This window comes from Podarcis muralis, chromosome Z, assembly GCF_964188315.1.
Source record: "Podarcis muralis chromosome Z, rPodMur119.hap1.1, whole genome shotgun sequence".
Taxonomy (NCBI): Eukaryota; Metazoa; Chordata; class Lepidosauria; order Squamata; family Lacertidae; genus Podarcis; species Podarcis muralis.
Window position 1 is genome coordinate 13,283,236 of NC_135673.1, and position 19,255 is coordinate 13,302,490.

Genomic DNA, 19,255 nt, shown 5'->3' on the forward strand with positions numbered 1-19,255 from the left:
TGCTCTTTAAAGAAACAAAGTATTTGAAATTGAAAGGACTTTGAAATTGAAAGTAACTTTCTTTATTTGATATTTTCCTGAAAAATGGATACAAATAGAAATTGTGTCCCCTAGAGGGAGCCTGTCAGTTTGCGGTTTCAGCTTACATATGTGAGGTTTTGGACCGTGGGAACAGCCGTTTGAGCTTGTTTTTGAACAGAAATATCTTGGCAGGAAGGTTTGGCATCTGCCCTTGACAGGACTAATGCTCTGCTGGAGCAGCTGTCCGTGAAAATGAGCCTGATGAATGAAAAATTGGACTTTATGAGTGCTGTGGCCAGTGAATATGATTTAACAGGGAACAAGGATAAAGAAGTTACACAGCGATCAACTCAGGAATCCGGCTTGACAAGGCAAGTTCAAGGGCAGATGGAGAAGGAAGAGGTAGTAGCTATTCCCTATACCAGTGTTTCCCAACCACTGTTCCGCGGCACACTAGTGTGCCGCGAGATGTTGCCTGGTGTGCCGCGGGAAAAATTAAAAAATTGAAAGATTTTTTTTTTAAGTCAAATTTTCGATTGGGGCGCCGTCACTAGATGACCCCTGGGGTTCCCTCCCTCCCTCCCACTCTGCGCCTCCCTCCTCCTTCTCCGGGGAGGCCCTTCCTGGCTCTCGGCCAAGGCTTGGTGGCTGCCACTCACTCACTCGCTCGCCCACCCGTCCCTCCATCCCTGCACCCGGCCTCTCCCCCTCCGTCCCCGGCGCGGGGGCTGCCGGGATCCGTAGTCCCCTCGCCCTTGGGCTCCGCGCCCGCGCGGGGTGCACAAACTACATTTCCCAGCGTGGCCTGGCGGGCCGGGCGTTTTGTTTGAAGCACTCTTCTCCCGGCCATGGAATGAGCGCGGCGGCGGCGGCCGGGCGGGCAGGGGCTCTTCCGCGCAGACCCCGCGCAGCCTGCCTGCGCCCCCGCGGAGATCGGGCGGCAGGATAGAGGCCGGGGATCCCCGCGGAGGCGGAGCGGCGGAGGCTGCCCCCCAGGTAGGGCTGCGTCGGGGGGTTTTTATTTTTGCAATGCTGCATCCGCGCCGGAGGGGACGCATCGGACCGCGGGGAGACCCCTTGACGGGCGTGCAAGGCAATGCATGCGTGCAGGCGTTGCATGGAGTGCAGTGCAATGCAATGGCAACGCGGCGCCCTGCATGCATGCATGCAACTTCCACCGGCGCTCCGGACTTGGCAGGTGAGGGGGGTCCCCAGTGGGCGGCAGAGAGAGCCGGGAGGGCGAAGGGGAGCCAGGGGGGAGCAGCGCTGCTCCCCGAGCCGAGCCCGGGGGGGAACTTCGGCGTCGTTGCGCCGGGTGTTGGAAGCGGAGGCTGGCGGGGGCCCCTCACCTGCAAAACCTGGTCGCCTCTCATATATTTCGTGCATTGCATTCATCGCCCGCTTTCTCCTCCAAGGAGCTCCCGGGGGCGCGCGTGGTTCTCCCCGTGTTATCCTCGCAACAACAGCCCTGCGAGGTGGGTCAGGCGAGTGGCCCAAGGGAGCACCCAGGGATTGTCCTGGCCAGGTGGGGTGATTTGAACCCTGCTCTCTGCCCGGTCTTCGTCCTCATTTAGCCCCCACATGTGCATGACTGTGCATGACTGAGGTTTTCCCCCCTCGTCTTGGCTATGGTGTGTGTGCTGTTAATTAATGGGGTTCTGCCTTCGGAGAAGATGAGCCAGCCCTCAAGGAGGTGATTATGTAATTTGCTAGCAATTCATGTCCCTCCCGGCGTGACGCTGCGCGCTGACGTCACGGGGCTGTAATGGTGGTGTGCCTCGAGATTTTTTTCATGAAACAAGTGTGCCTTTGCCCAAAAAAGGTTGGGAAACACTGCCCTATACAACACAAATGGTAAGATTCAAAGTTCTACAGGAACAAAAGCTATTGCCTTGGAAGATGGAATTTGGAGAGTGCTGGGAAGTATTTGAAGTCAAGGAAGCTTTCTACTCTAGTGGGACTCTGAAACAGGTGAACAACTACTTGGACAAATACTTTTTGGATTACAAAGATGAGGATTGGGAGTGGAACTGGGGCGAAGGGGACAATCAGATGAAGAAAAATTGAAATTATTACTGGATGGAACCCTCTGGAGACCCACTCCCTCAGAAACTAACAATAGACAAAGAACTGCGTAAGTACAAACAAGAACAAAAAAATCTGCAGAAGGGGCCTAGAAGAGACTTAAGAGCCTCGGACATCAGAACACCAGATTGATGGACTAAGTAATGGACAGAAAGGACTGATATGACCCGAAACCAGGAAGAAGGGACGTTGGATGAAAATTAGAAATACGAAGGGAATTTTTTTTATGTTAACTTTGGAATTAATGCAATATTACTGAAATTTGAGGGATTTTGCCGGAAAGGAACTAAATTGGCTTTAGTAGAAATGTTTTTAAGGAGAAATGCATGAATGTGTTGTGTTTTTGAAATTTTAAGATTTTTAACATAAGATAAGGTTAAATGGAGTAAGGTAAATTGAATAATAGATTATATTAAAAGAGGGAAAAGCTATGTTGATTAATAAATAAGATAGAGTGTGATGATTAACTATTTAAACTAAAATTGAGAAATATGGGAAGAATTTGCTGAAATAACGAATTAAACTAGAATATAAAAAGGGAGGTGTGAGGAGGTTCAAGAATTAAGCAAATAAAAAATTGTAATTGGAGATTTGTATTTTTTTTTCTATTTTTTCTTTTTTGGGCTAGGGTTGGGGAATTTTTATGTATTGATGAAACTTTGAATAAATATCATTAAAAAAAAACAAAATTAAAAAAGAGCAAGTAAAAAAGAAAAAGGAAAAGGAAAATAAAAGGTACAAAAATACAAATAAAAAATACAAAATACATAAAAAGTAAAAAAATAATTAAAAACAGATCAGTATTTTCATGTCTTATATTTTATTTACTTGTTTCCTGACCTCCTCACACCTCCCTTTTTTGTATTCCAGTTCACATGGTTAATTCAGCAAATCCTTTCCCTCTTTATTGTCATTGTCTTGTTGGGCTGTGTATGTGATAAAGGGGAGCCATACCAGGGTAAAGGTGTCTTCTGTTTGTCTCCGTGTCAGTTTCAGTTTATTGGTTAATTTTTCTAGTAGGGCTGTTTCCCATACTATTTGGTACCATTGGTCCATGCTTACTCCTGACAGGTCTCTCCAGTGTCTGGTTATGGTGTTTCTGGCTGCTGAAAATAGGTGGGTTATGAGTTCTTTGTGGTGTAAATGGGCATTGTTGTCTTGGAAGATGTTTAGTAGGGCCAATTCTGGAGTGATGTCTAATACTTGCTTAGTTATGAACTTCCGGGTCAGCGCCAGCGACGAATGGCGGAGTTTCTCTAAGCAGAGGAACTGGCTCCGTGGAAATCGGGTCGCCCGCCGCAGCGAAGGTGAGGACCCGCTAGAAATCCCAGGTGGAGGAAGCCTGGAAACATGGGGGTTCAGCAGGGCACCAGGAGCGCTTCCCCTACCCGCGGGGAATCCCTTTTAGGGGCTCCGGAGCGGAGTGGGGTGAGCGGCGCGGTGCTGCGAACTGACTGCTACTTTCACGGAGTGAAGCCGCACAGCCATCGCCGGAGAGCGCTGACATTTTCCTGTGGACATTCGGATTTAAAGTAATTACCTGTGAGTAAAGTGAAGAAATTGGATCTTTAAAAGCTGAATTAGGTTACGAACGGGGGAGGCGTAAAACAGGAAGTCCGCTTTCCTCTTTTTGTAAATAGTCGTAAGCAAGGATGCTTAAACTAAAGCCTGAAAGACTGTGTTGATCTTTAAATTTCCAGTATAAAATAGCGAACCCGCCCTTGGAAGCAGGGGGAAAGGGGGAGGATTTTTGGACGTTATTTGCCTGCAGAAAAAGAGGGAAAAGTTAACTTTTCACCACTCGAAACCTAGGAACGGCAGCCATTAAAATTGCTGCATTTCGGAGCTCCGCATTGACTGTGAATAGACCATTTGGCTGTCAGTGAGTGAAACATTGTTTCAACTATTCTCTCCCGGCTTAAAAGTTTCAACTTTCTTTTCTGAGCTAAAGTTAAGGCGATACTAATTATATCAGCGCAACTTGTTATTGCAACTAAAAAAAAAAAAAGAGTAAAAGGATACTTTGGATTAATACAAGATAAATAATAACTATTTCCCTCTAGAGGAGGACTTTGAAATTGCTACAAGGAGTGGAATTTTCCAGCCTTAAAGATAAAACTCTGGGACTGTATCTGACCTTGAGGGCTCTGAGTGTTATGGCAGATGGGAAAGAAAAAATAGATCCTTCTTTACAAAAAAAGACAACAAGGTCTGGGAAGTCTTTTCGGAGAGCTTCTGCATCTGGCCCTCCTGTTTCCTCTGCAGCTGCATCAATGCATACTAAACCAAAAGGAGGAATGCTTTCGGAAGAAGATTGGGCACTTGTTTTGAGTAAAATTAATAACTCCTTGGAACAAATGAACAAAAAATTGGACCAAAATACACAAAGCATAAAAAGCTTGGAACAAAAGCTATAGAGACACTACTTAAGGAGTCCAATGCAACTAGACAGACTGCAGAGGAAGTCAAGGAAAAGATTGTTACAGTTGAAGCGAAGGTAGCACAACTGGAAACAGAGGTCCCAGATGTGCGGAAACAAGTACAAGACCAGAAGTTGCTGCTTTCTATGTTTGAGCTCAAGGAGAAACAGACAAATTTGAGAATTCGGGGAATACCTGAACTAGAAAAAGACTCTTTGATAGACTATCTTACAGAGGAATTTGCAGCCTTCTGGAACCAGGATTTGCAAAAAGAGGAGTTTAAAATTGTGAGAGCCTTCAGGCTTGGAAGAGGAGGGAAGAAGGAGAAGAACAGAATAAGAGACTGTTTGATTACACTCCGATCTAAAGAAGAGAGGGATAAAATCTTGAGTTGGCATTACGAGGAGGCCTTGGCAATACACCAATTTAGAGTGGAGATATTTAAAGACATCCCTAAATATCTTTTGGACTTGAGATTTAATTTCAGAGATCTGGTGGATTTGTTGAGAAGGAATAAAATCAACTTCAGGTGGGAATTCCCTCAATGCCTATCTTTTAGTTTTAAAGGAAGGAAAATAAAGATAAGATCAGTAGAAGATAAAACAAAGTTCCTGTATAACTACGAAGAAGACCCACAGAAGGGAATTGGAAAAGAGCCAACAATATTGGAAAGAGGATCACCAGACAGAGGATTGCAGCAAAGAGTTTGGGAGAAAGCATCACCAAGTAACGGTACCCTGGACATTTCAGCATTGTCTTTTGGACTGGACTCCCCTGTCAACGAACCAGTGTTATCACCAACAGAAGAGGAGCAGGCTCTGGGGGCAGTTGGGGGAGCATCAAAGTAGCCACAGGATGGCGCTGCAGGCCTTGAGCTAGAATGTGAATGGACTGAACAGTTTGGAAAAAAGGAGGAGAGTGTTTCATTTGTTGATAAAAGAGCAACTGGACTTGATTTGTTTACAAGCAACACATGTGACAAGGTCACACAGGAAGCTACTGAGTAACAAAAAATTAGGCCAAGAATTTATCTCATCGGATAAAGTTAAAAAAAGAGTAGTCCTCTATGCAAAGGAGAGTCTATCACCTAAATTTATCTTTAAAGATGAACAAGGAAGATTTGTAGCAATTGAAATCCAAACACAAGGAGATAAATTTTTGATAATAGGCGTTTACGCACCAAATGAAGGGAAATCGGAATTCTTTAAAAAGCTACATGAAATTTTGATGGACTATTTGGACTACAATATGATTCTGATGGGAGATATGAATGGTGTTGTATCCACAAATATGGACAAGGCGCAAAGACAAATAATTACTAAGGATGGAAGATTACCAAAAACATTCTTTGAGATGACTGAAAACATGGACTTAATTGACACTTGGAGAATGAAGAACCCTCTGGGTAGAGAGGGAACCTTTTATTCTGAGGCTAAAATGACATGGACAAGAATTGACCAAATTTGGGTAACTAGACGTCTGGCCCCTAAGATTAGCAAAGTTGAAATCTGCCCTAAGACCTGCTCTGATCATAATGCTGTGAAGATGGAATTAAAACTGATGCCAACTGGTTCCTTTAGATGGAGGATGAATGATTCTCTGTTTAGGAATGATGAATTTACTAAAAAGGCCCAGAAAACTTTGAGAGACTATTTTGAGATAAACATGAACACTACCGTGGAGAAAAGAGTAATCTGGGATGCAAGTAAAGCCGTCATGAGAGGATTTTTGATACAACAGAATGCAATTAAGAAGAGAATGCAAAATGAGAAAAAAGATAAAATTTTGGAAAAAATAAAGGAAGGAGAGAAGAAATTGAGGGCGAAACCAAAGTCTCAGGAGATTTTGAAAGAAATAAAGTTATATCAAGTTCAATATATGAAAATGACGAATCAGGAAATAGAATGTAAGATTAGACAGATGAGACAAAAGACATTTGAATCGGCAAATAAATGTGGGAAATTGTTGGCATGGCAACTGAAAAAAAGACAAAAACTAAATACCATTACAAATTTGGAAGTAGAGGGAAAGAATATACAGAATCCAGTGGAAATTAGAAAATGCTTTCAGAGGTATTTTAAACAACTATATACACAAGAAAAGCAGAATGAAATGGATATTGATAAATTTCTGAAATTAAATGGACTACAAAAAATTTCCCAAGAAAATAAATTAATGCTGGACTACAAAATAACGGAGCAGGAGGTAGAAGGGGCCATTCAGAATATGCAACTGGGTAAATCTCCAGGACCGGATGGACTGACTTCTAGATACTACAGAACTTTGAAAGAATGGTTAATACAACCTTTAAAGGAAGTCTGCAATGAAATACTGGAAGGGAAAAGGGCGCCAGAGTCGTGGAAGGAAGCGTACATCACACTTATACCAAAATCAGAGACTGAAAAGACGCAGCTTAAGAAGTACCGTCCCATATCATTGCTCAATGTGGATTACAACATTTTTGCAGATATTTTGGCTAAAAGATTGAAAAAGGTGTTAGCAGAAGAAATTCATAAACACCAAGCGGGCTTTCTCCCGGGCAGACATTTGTCTGACAATACAAGGAATATAATTAATATTTTAGAAAAGTTACAAGTGAAGATTAATACTAAAGCAGTTTTGATCTTTGTGGACGCGGAGAAAGCCTTTGACAATATTTCTTGGAGTTTTATGAAAAAGAACTTACTGGGGATGGGAGTTGGTCTAGGTTTTGGAAATGGTATAGGTGCAATTTACTTAGAACAAAAGGCTAAATTAATTGTGAATAACGTAGTGACGGAAGAATTTAGGATTGAGAAAGGAACATGACAAGGTTGCCCTATCTCCCCATTGCTTTTTATATCGGTCCTGGAGGTTTTGCTAAATATGATTAGAAGGGACCAATTGGTAAAAGGTATTCAAGTGGAAGCCAAACAGTATAAATTGAAAGCATTTGCTGATGACTTCGTATTGACTTTACAGGAGCCAGAATCAAGCACTAAAAGAGTATTAGAACTGATCCAAGAATTTGGTCAGGTAGCAGGTTTTAAGTTGAATAAGATGAAAACTAAAGTCTTAGAGAAAAATTTAAATGAGATTGAGAGAGACAAGTTCCAGAAGGAGACAGGATTGACATTGGTTAAGAAAGTGAAATATTTAGGGGTAAATATGACTGCTAAGAATGTGAATTTATTCAAGGATAATTATGAAAAATGTTGGATGGAAGTGAAAACGGATCTAGAAATATGGTCAAATTTGAAGCTATCGTTGCTAGGTCGAATTGCCGTGATTAAAATGATAAATTTTGGATAAAATGGATTGTTTCAAGAAGTGGCAGAGAGATATCTCTAGATTTGTCTGGCAGGGCAAGAAGCCTCGTATGAAATTTAAAATATTAACAGATGCTAAAGATAGAGGTGGATTTGCCCTGCCAGACCTTAAACTTTATTATGAATCAGCCGCATTTTGTTGGCTGAGAGAATGGATGCTTCTTGAAAACACGGACGTGTTGGATTTGGAAGGTTTTAACAATGTTTTTGGTTGGCATGCATATCTGTGGTATGACAAGGTTAAAGCACATAAGGCGTTCAAAAACCATATTGTTAGAAAAGCACTGTTTAATGTTTGGGTAAGATATAAGGATTTTCTAGAAAGTAAAACCCCAAGATGGTTGTCACCAATGGAAGCAAAGGCTCAGAAAAAACTCAATATGGAGGTCAAATGGCCGAAGTATTGTGAAATTTTGGAACAAGAGGGAGACAGAATAAAATTGCAGAGTTTTGAAAAACTAAAAAATAAAGTGCGAGACTGGCTCCATTATTATCAGATAATGGAGGTATATAATGTGGATAAAAAAATAGGCTTCCAAGTGGAAAAATCTAAATTGGAAACAGAATTGTTAGATTCTAAAGTTAAGAATTTGTCAAGAATGTATAACTTGCTGTTGAAATGGAATACTATAGATGAAACGGTGAAATCTGCTATGATTAAATGGGCACAAGATGTTGGACATAACATTATGATGGCTGACTGGGAACAGTTATGGACCACTGGTATGAAATTTACGGCATGTAAGGCTTTAAAGGAGAACTTAATGAAAATGATCTATAGGTGGTACATAACACCAGTCAAGCTTGCAAAAATCTATCATCTGCCTGATAATAAATGCTGGAAATGTAAAGAGACTGAAGGTACCTTCTTTCACCTTTGGTGGACATGCCCGAAGATTAAGGCATTCTGGGAAATGATCTATAATGAAATGAAAAAGGTATTTAAATATACCTTCTTGAAGAAACCAGAGGCCTTTCTCTTGGGCATCGTCGGCTAATTGGTGCCAAATAAGGATAGAACTTTTTTTTATGTATGCTACGACAGCAGCAAGAATACTCATTGCAAAGTACTGGAAGACGCAAGATCTACCTACCCGGGAAGAATGGCAGTTGAAGCTGATGGACTACATGGAGTTGGCGGAAATGACTGGCAGAATCCGAGACCAGGGAGAAGAGTTGGTGGAAGAAGATTGGAAAAAAATTAAAGTATATTTACAGAAATATTGTAAAATTAATGAATGTTAGAAGGATGCTGGAAAGAAGTTATATGGCATTAGTAGAAATGTTATTAAGAATTAGGTAAGAATAGATTGATTATGGGTAAAGGTGTAAAATTTAAGGCTAAATTGTGTTAAGATAAATTATGGAACTAAATTTGAGAAAGAGGGAAAGGACATGCTGAAACAACTAATTGAACTAGAATACAAAAAGGGAGGTGAGAGGAAGTCAAGGAAATAAGCAAATGAAAGATAAGGACATGAAAATGCTGGTTCTTCTTTCTTTTTTCTTCTTTAAATGTTTTTGTTTTTTCTCTCATAATGTTTTGTTGTTTCTTTTTTATTGTATTTTTTCTTTATCTATTTTTTTTCCCTTTATCTATTTTTGAAGCTTTGTATGTTTTTCTTTTTTCTGGATTTGTTAAACCCTAATAAATATTAAAAATAAATAAATACTTGCTTAGTTATTTTACATATTTCTCATGTGGCTGTTGTCCAGAATAGTCGCCTTCCTTTCCATCCCCCCTCCCCCGCTGGAACTCCCCCATCACGCACCCTCGTCCCTCCAATGGCAATGGGTAAATAACTGCCAGATTTTAATAGTCTAGTTATGGGAAAGCACACCTTGGTTTTGGAACACTTTGGTTTTGTAACAGACGTCCGGAACTGATTAAGTTTGAGAACCAAGGTACCACTGTAAACAAAAATAAAATTGTAAAGGAATCCATTATTGAAAAGATACAAGCCCAGCCCTTGTGGTTTACCCTTCCCCACACAGGACAATTCACTGCCAGGAAGGTGGGGAGAGGGAATTAACCTGGCTGAACACAAGTGGTTTTCCCTACAGACATTCAGAAGTATCTCATCTCAGGGTTGTTCTAGGAGCAGAAACATACCAGTTACCCCACATCCTAGCCCACTTCCCTGCACTCCTGAGAGCTAGAAACTTGCAGATTAAAACAAACGAATAAACACTAAGACCAAGTATCTTCAAACATTAAATTTCCAGACTTAGCCCCAAACTCCATGCTATACTAAACAGCAAGCAAAAATATCCAAGGGGTGAAGTGCCCATTTTAAATGCCTGATAGCACCCCAAACAGCTGGTCCAGATGAAACAAACCTGTGGACTGCCTGCCAAAGGTACTCTGTTTGCCGTGGGTTCAAGTGCCCCAGTCGGTTCTCCAGCTCCCACCCATTCAATGTTGGCTGCTGTTTTCTTGTGTCATTACCCCTCCCCTCTCTTTTCCATCCTGAAGCATCAGCAAAGTAAGGCGTGGGCAGTGGGGGGTGAATTAAACAGCTAAGGTTTCCAAAGGCAATTCTGTGTTTGCACAACAGCAATCCTCTGGAATGGCTGCATGACCTTGTGAAAGATACAAAAATCTATCCCGTATCTTTTTTAAAAAAATGATATTTATTGGGAATTTAAAGTTACAGGGGGGGAAAAGAAAAAAGAAGAGCAAGAAAAAGAGATTAAACAATACAAATCAATAAAAAGAGAATAAAAAGTACAAAACATACAATACACCAAAATAAAAAATGAGAGCAAAAGAGTAAATTTAAAAACAAATCCAATATTCCCATATCCTTATCTTCATTAACTTGTTTCATCGACCTCCTCACACCTCCCTTTTTTGTATTCTAATTATTAATTATCTCAGCAAATCCTTTCCATCTTTCACTGTATTCTGTCCTTTAGTTGTTTTAATTTATTTTAGCCTTATCTTACCATGAAAAAACCCTAAAACTTAAAAGCTTATTTATACATAACTCCTTATAACATTTCTACTAAAGCCTAATAGTTTCATTCCAAGATTTTCCTAGCACTCATTAATTTTGCAATATTTCTTTAAATGAATTTTTAAAATTTCTGCCAATCTTCATCCACCGTCTCTTCTTCCTGGTCTTGGGTTCTGTCAGTCCTTTCTGTCTGTTCCATCTAGTCCATCAACCTGGTGATCTTATGTCCGAGGCTCTTAACTCTTTTCCATGTCTCTTCTGCAGATCTTCATAATTGTACCTGCACTTTACTTTGTCTTCTGCTGGTCTTGTTCTTAATTTCCTTCCTTTGTCACTGAGGAGTAGATCTCGGGGGAACAACCTAAGAATGTCTTTATCCCTTCTCGACCGGTTAGCCCATTCTCCATGGTTAGCACTAAAATGCAAAAAATATTCCAAAGCATACTTTGTCCCTCCAAAGTTAAGGGCCTTGACCACTCCAATCTCCTCCTGGTCCAAAACTAAATCCCAAAAGTCAGGACATCCCTGCATAGGAAGATCTGACCAACTTGCCATCTCCAGTCCCGACAGGACTCCGTCTCTCCAAGTCTGACTCACTCCAGATTCAGTCATCAGAAACGACAGCTTATGTTCCTGCAGGGCCGCATCTCTCTCAACTTGTATCACTTGAGGTTCAACAACAACCTCCTCCCCCATCTTCTCCGCAGCCTGCCCTGTCAGGGCAGATTCCTGGGTCAGTTCTTGAGCAAGTTCTATATCAGTGTTCACTGTTTGACCGAAATTATCAATTGCAGTAGTCATCAAATCCATCTTCTCATGAAGTTGTTCCAGTAGGGCACTTGTTTTGCAAAAAGCAATCACCAAGACTTCCTCTGTCCACATTCTTGTTCAAGGTCAATGTCTGGTTCTCATGATCTGTAATCTCTACAGCTGTAGAGTTCCCCAGGTCCACTCCAACAACAGTTCAAAAGCTCCCTCTAGAGGAAACAATTTCTGTTTGTATCCATCCCTTTACAAGCAGATCCAGCAACAAAATTGCTTACATTTTTCAAATATTTGTTCCTTTTTAGTGCAAAAGGAAACATTGGAGTCAATATGTTTCTCTTGTTTGACTATCTGTCAACATATGTTATTATTCACAGTCAATGAACTTCCCAAAACGTCTATCTTTGACAGCCCGTTCCCAGGTTCAAGATGATAGAAATTTATCTTTCTTTACTCTCTCTCCTGCAGGCTTGAACAATTTAAGATTTCCCCCCTCTTCTCCTGCTTCCAAGGGTTTTTTTGTAGTTTTAACCAATGGAAATTTAGTCCTTTACAGATAACTTTCCAGACTTTAGCTTGTGATGTCTTTGCTTCAAACTATTTACAAAAGCAGAAGGCGGACTTCCTGTTTAGACCTTCCTGCTCCGGTGCCAAATTATGAAGTTTAATAATCCAAATTTTCCGTTCTACTCATGGGTACTTGTTTAGAGGCCAATTGTCCACAGGAAAAAAGTCAGCGCTCTCCGACAACAGCAATGCGGCTTCACTCCATGAAAAGAGCAGTCGATTCGAAGCACCGCGCCGCTCACCCCACGTCGCTCCAGATCCCCATAACCGGGTTTCCCCGCGAGTAGGGGAGGCGCAAAAGGTGCCAGCCAAATCCCAGGTCCACAGGCTTCTCCCGCCTGTGGTTTTTTATGGGTCTCCGCCTCGCCGTGGCGGTCCAGACCCTGATTTTCACGGAGCGGTTTCCTCCAGATCAGAGAAAATCCGCCATTGCCGGTGGCGCTAACCCGGAAGTCCAAAAATCTATCCCGTATCATCCCTAAGCAGTTCTTACAGGATTCCAGCTAGAGAAAAACCACAAGTGGCAACATGCTTGTTTAAGGGGCTCCCAAAAGAAGCGAGCGGAACAGAGATGTGAGCTTGGCTTCTCCTTCTGGGGAGAGTGACATTCTGGGAAGACATAGATCAGGGGTCAGCAAACCTTTTAAGCAGGGGGGCAGTCCATTGTCCCCCAAACCTTGTGGGGGGCCGGACTATATTTTGAAAATTGGGGGGGGGGGCATCTGCAGTTCTCCATAAATTTCTGAACTACAACTCCCAATGGCTATATGTCACTCTGACCTTTGCTCACTGCCAGCGTTGCCAAAAGCAACAGTGCAGTGCCCTTATATTGAACACCTAAAATGTCACAGTGTAAAGGGCACTAGAAATCTTTCTTAGGCTTCCTTTTGTAAAAGAAATATAAGACCACAAAACACCTCCATTCAGCCCTGTTACTGGCACCCACTTTAGGGCAGGAGTTAGAATGCCAACTTGTGACCTGGGAGATCCGGGTGCAGACCCCCACTTGGAGATGAAGCTCACTTTGTGACTCTCTCTCAGTGTAACATCAGCACAGAAGAAGTGGAAACAGAAAGCTAGAATTAGGAAAAGGGAAAATATTTCAGCACCGCACAGGCAACAGGCATTTATATGCAAATCAACCCTATGTACATTCATGGGGAAGTTCAGTTGAATTCAGTGGAGTCTACCCCCAAATAAGTCTTGCTTTTTAAGAATAATCCTCCTTTCCCCATTAACCCGTGGGCCGAACTTCCAAGTCCCAAACCACTACTAAAACATAATGTATTCCCTCACTCTACAAAAGGTGTGGGGTATGTTTGGCCCTCTGGATTGTAGCGCAAGTGCACTCCCATCACCAGTTGTGTAGGGGTCTGGGGTTGCGGAGGTTACTATTTCTACAGCAGGGTCCCTGCCTCCCGCACCCAATCATCATGAGAGGCGAACTTTTTAGCCACTGCATGCTCCAAAGCTAAGCATGTAAGAAACAGTGAAAACACAAGGCACTTCGGTTTCAGCTCAGAGTAGGTCCACTGAAATGGGCGGGCATAACCAACGAGTAGCTCAGTCGGATGCAACCCAGCGCCTCCCATTTCATCCTTAGCTGGATGAAACCCCGCCCATTTCATCCTCACCAGCAAGGCTGTGAGGCAGAGAAAGAGAGAGAGAAAGAAAGAAAGAAAGAAAGAAAGAAAGAAAGAAAGAAGAAAGAAAGAGAGACAAAGAGACAAAGAGACAGAGAGACAGAGACAGAGAGAGGGGGGGGGGGAACCTTGCTGGTTTCAAAGACGCCTAGCTCAGCTGAACGTCGCGCCTAACAGCACGTATTTGCAGACAAAGCCCTCTGCATGTGTTCGGAATCACCCTTCGCAAGCCTGCACCCACCCACCCCAGCCCCACATACAGCCCCAGAACCACATACAGCTCTAGTCCCACATGCTGCCCCAGCCCCACATGTAGCCCCAGCCCCAGAACCACATACAGTCCCAGCCCCACACCCACCCCAGCCCCACATGCTGCCCCAACCCCACATGCTGCCCCAGCCCCACATGCTGCCCCAACCCCACATACAGCTCTAGTCCCACATGCTGCCCCAGCCCCACATACAGCTCTAGTCCACATGCTGCCCCAGCCCCACATGCAGCTCTAGACCCACATGCTGCCCCAGCCCCACATACAGCTCTAGTCCCACATGCTGCCCCAGCCCCACATACAGCTCTAGTCCCACATGCTGCCCCAGCCCCACATACAGTCCCAGCCCCACATGCAGCCCCAGACGCACATGCTGCCCCAGCCCCACATACAGACCCAGAACGACATGCAGCCCCAGAACCACATGCAGTCCCAGCCCCACATTCAGCCCCAGCCCCACATGCAGGCCGGGACCCACATACAGCTATGGTCCCCTCACACAGCCCCGCCCCCTCACGCGGACCCAAAGACACCCGCACACCCCGCATCTCCCCCCACGCAGAGAGGCGCCGCATTCTCACCCTCCCGTCGGAAGCTGGAAGGCCTCGTCTTCTTCATCCATGTCCCCCGACATCCTGACGGCCCCTCGCTCCCCGCGCCCCTCGGCTAAGCCCAAGCCGGGAGGCGAGAGCCGCAAGGCGCGCGGCTGCAACTTCTCTGCCATGGCGCAAGCGCGGGGCTGCGGAAGCGAAACTAGCAAGCCAAAGCGGCCGGCGGCATTCGCGGTCCCCAAACGGGCCAAACTTCCACGCGGAGGGAAGAAACGCGTCCACGGGGAAGCGAGCGATCAGCTGTTGCTGCCGCGAGTTTGGCGGCGGGACTCTTAAGTTTGACGGAAAGGGAGGGGGACACGGCTGGACCAATGGGAAGCTGGTTTCTGGGAGAGGGAGGCGGGAGGGCGGGTGACGCTCGCTCGAGGCTGGCCAATGAGGTGGCGCCTCCGCTCGCCGGGCGAAGAAGGGACGCGTCTGAGGAGATCGAGGGAAGGAGGAGAAGGCGAGGAAGGCGCAGGTAGCTACCTTCCGATTCTTCTCATTGTGCTATTTACACTTGGTCTGGCAAAACACATTTCTTTCTTCTTATTTAGCGTTCTCGTTTTATATCCATAAACTTTTACTATGTACATTCTCCATATTCCAAGATTCATTCTAGGTCTGCCAGGAGATTAACGTCGCCACTAATTTTTAAGATCTTCCTTAAATGTTATCCGATCTTGATTAACACTTGGTATTGAATTTCCTCTTATTCCCCCTGTTGTTCTGGCAAGTTGTAGATCTTCTATCATTTTTGCTTGCCAGTCCGTTTTTGTGGGGATGATATCACTGTTATAGCATTTATAACAACACCTTTCCAATTCCTTGCTATTAAAATCCTGGCTGCTGTGGTTTCATACATAAAAAGTGGTCTGTGGTTTTTCTTAATTTTCCCCGTTTTTGTGGGGATGATATCACTGTTAGCAGAAACAGCAGGTTCAAATTGTTTGTACTCATTCAAATCCTAACAGATGTTGGTTAGATCGGACAAATAGCTGAAGAGGAAACTGAGCTGCTGTAGCCAATAATGTGGGATTTAAAAGGTTTTTGTGGTAAGGGGGAATTTTGTGCTTTGACAATGTGGTGTGTTCACACCCTCAGTTGCTTTACTGTGTACGTCGCTTTGAGGTACCTGAATGCAAAAATAATGTCAGATTTAAGAGGTTTGGTGATGCATCTTACTCTAAACACCCATGATATGTCGTAGAAAATAATCCAACTCTGGGATCATTTCTTGAGGTTAATTCTTGCACTGAACAAGTGGTGTGTGCCTTTCATTCCCACACACTGCTCCAGTAATGTTTGCAGCTGAAGCCTACATTTCAAGAAAGTTCCAGGAATCAGTGAAGCATTGCTGATTTATCTACAATGTCTTATAACGAGCTTGTAAAGCTTCTGTAACCTGGGTAGCCAATTCAAAATTTGTGGTCACCAGAACATGCCCTTGCTACAAAGGGCCTGCTGCACCACTGGAAGATGGAGTAAGATGAAGGACAAGGGTGTGATATCTTTCCCTGTCTCTGCACCTGCATCATCTTCCTCCAGCTCAGAGCCAGAAAGGTAAGACAGAGGTTTGTTTTGGCTCTCTGTTCACACCCGGCAAGTGCAGAACTAAAGCAAGCTGTAGGCTTCTAACCATGTTTGGGACTGTGGAGAGTGTAATTATTTTTATCCCTCAGCAGCTCTAATGTCAGAAGAAGGCCTCAGACTTGACTCACTCACAAGAGCACGTCTAACTCCTTGCTCTGATGAAGGGAGCAAGCAGGCCTTTTTTCTTCTAATAAAGAGTTAACTTCACTTAATCCATATGATTTCTTTCTGGCTGGCTCGCTGAGAACAAACTACCACCGAAGGAGCATGGTGTGTCCTCCACCAAAGGTACTACCTCTCCCCTAACACCCCCCACACTAATAAAACACACACAGGTACTGTCCAGGATTCAAAATGGCACCCAACATCCAAACATCAATGAAGACCCCCCCCACACACACACCTTGAGCACTCCTGAGCTGAATCTAGCGATCATATCCCTACTTGTGGCTGAACATATGCCACAAAACGGGCAAAGTCATGCCAAACTGAAATTTCAGTCTGCCATCTTGATTCAAAATGGCACCCAACATACAAACAGCAATAAGGTCTGCCGCACCACCCTGGGAACCCTCATGCCAAGTTTAGTATTATAAATGGAGAGTTCTCCAATTGTATAGAGGGTAAATGGGCAAACCATTTCCCAAAATATCAGTCTGGTCAACATATTCCTCCAGCATGACATAGAAAAAGTGTTGGGGGTGGGGTGGGAGGGAGAGGTGGACTCCCCAGAGTTGGAATTAATAGATGGCAGAAAAAGCCAGTGTCTTGTCAATACATAATTCCAATTAAAAGCTGTAAAATCATGAGTCCCAGCTCTAGAGAGCAGGAAAGAAGGGGTTGGGAGTGATTCACTGATAAATGTATTTATGCACTGGCTCAATGGAAAAACTTTAGAAATTCATCGGAAATCACTCATTGTATCAATCTTCTCCGTTCCAATGGCATTTAGGACCCAGGGAAGTGAGGTATAAGGGGAGGGGTGAGTGAGCCCACCATAATCCCCGAGATGTACAGACACATCTGCAGGGCCTTCCCAAGGAGTCATGGCCAGTGATATCCAACCACCTCAGTCACAATGCCTATCCATCCTATAGTGGGATGAAGCCGGACAAGACAGAGGGGTGTATTTGATTTGACTCAGGGACCAAGGAGCTGTAAATACTTTCCTTTGTACTGGGATGGGAGTAAGTGTGAAAGACTATATTTGCGTGACAGGGGTATGCCTGGATCTCAGGTTCTCAGGCATTACCTCAATAGAATTAGAACAGAGAGAGGGGGAAAATCAAAGGAAGGGAGATTACCATATTCATTTTTTCAAATAGCAGAAAATTTAAATTTTAAATTTAAAAGACGCATGGAGACATAGATACCCAAATGAAAAAATAATACACAAATTATTCTGAGGCCAAGCAATAGGCAGGAAGAATAGCTGGAATTTGGATATCAAACAATTTAATTTGGAAAATCAAAAAGGTAGAAATACAACCTAAATCAATAACAGACCATAATTCAATTATGATGGAGTTAAGAAACAACAGAAAAATACAGTTGGCCCTTAGGTTATGTTACCTTTGGGTAACGTAATCCTTGGGTTGCAAACCTGGCAGTGTATACTTCCGGGTTTCACTGTGTGGTCATGCACAGAAGTGCTCAATCAAGCTGTGCGCATGCACAGAAGGGCGTCTCCAGTTTCAAAGTTTTTGGGATGTGGCCAGGCTCCAGAACAGATCCCATTCGTAACCGAAGATGGAGAATGAATGAAAAAATCTTAAACAATGAAAAGATAATGAACAAAGCACAAGAACTTCTGAAGGATTTTTTTCAAATAAATATGGCACAAGAAACATACATCAGAGTGAAATGGGATGCAAGCAAAGCTTTCATAAGAGGATTTTATATACAACATGATGCGATACAAAAAAGAATTAGAGAGGAAAAATTCGATCAAATTAGAAAGGAAATAGAAGCAAATGAGAAAACATTAGCCAAAGACCCAAAGAATGAAAATGCAAGTCAAAAAAAATCAAATTATTTCAAAATTATTTCTATTGTGTCCATTTCACCCTGAGTGCTTGGCCTCTCCTTCTCAATACTGGCGGAGAGCCTGAGAGGCGGCCTTGCAGTTTGAGCAGAGGCTGCACAAGTTTGTTCAACCGGTGCTTCCGAAGAATGAGCCTCAGGAGCTGCAAAAAGCAGACTGTCATGGGCTCCTTCGAGAGCGGTGGATGGAGGACTGCTTGAGCTTTCCTTCAGATTAGCCAAAGGAGCGGGGGATGCCACTGGTGCTGGTTCTCGGAGAGAGTTGCTGTGGGGATCCCCATAAAGGGGTGCGGCACTTGGCTGCTTCCTTTCCGCAGGTCCTTCCTCCTCGGTGCTGCTGCTCCCCCTTTGCTCTTCCTGACTCTCCAGCAGCTGCAGAGTTGTTGTCTGGAACAAGTAAAGGGGAGGGGGGATTATTTGCCACAAAAAAGACTGCAGCCCCTGATGAAAGTACTGTGTAATGGTTGGTCTCTAACCAGGACTCAGGAGACCAGGGTTTGAATCCCTACTCAGCCACACAGGCACAGCTAAGTGACTTTCACTTTGTAGTACCTTAGATACAACCTGTTATTTCTAGAGAGCTGGGCTTCACCCTCTTTGCTGCTCCCATGATTAGTAATATGGGGCTACATGCCACCCCAATCTCTGACTGGTGCAAGATTCCATGGGTCTAGACACTTAGTCTGTGTTTCCTTTGGAAATGAGGCACAGTGTAGGCTGTGGTGTCATAATGATATCTATCTATCATCTATCTATCTATCTATTGTGGTCCAAAGATCCACAAAACAATTTCTAAACTAGATACAGTTAAAACAACCAGACAGACAGATGGAAGAAACCAAGGCAGTCCATTTTGTTTTATCTAGGGCATAATGATCTTTGTTTCTTACAACCTCCGAAAGAAACTTTGCCACGGCCAGTGTAATATCATTTGACCTGTCTTCCAAAAGGTATTTAATATGGGAGGCTTCAGATTTTCCTGGAAAATTTGC

General features: G+C 43.6%; 1 protein-coding gene across 3 annotated transcripts in view; it reads right to left on the bottom strand.

Annotated features, from left to right (window-relative positions):
• LOC114589411 (FK506-binding protein 15-like) overlaps positions 1-19,255 on the bottom strand; it is a 62,548-nt gene that overhangs the window by 16,827 nt on the left and 26,466 nt on the right. Inside the window, exon 1 of one of the 3 annotated variants that reach the window (XM_028715331.2) lies at positions 14,619-14,932. The exons of the other annotated variants lie outside the window; for them this stretch is intronic. Within the exon in view, the coding sequence (XP_028571164.2) occupies positions 14,619-14,761 (143 nt within the window). The 5' untranslated portion in view covers positions 14,762-14,932. Of the gene's footprint in view, positions 1-14,618; positions 14,933-19,255 lie in introns of those variants that run through there. 3 annotated transcript variants of the gene reach the window in all.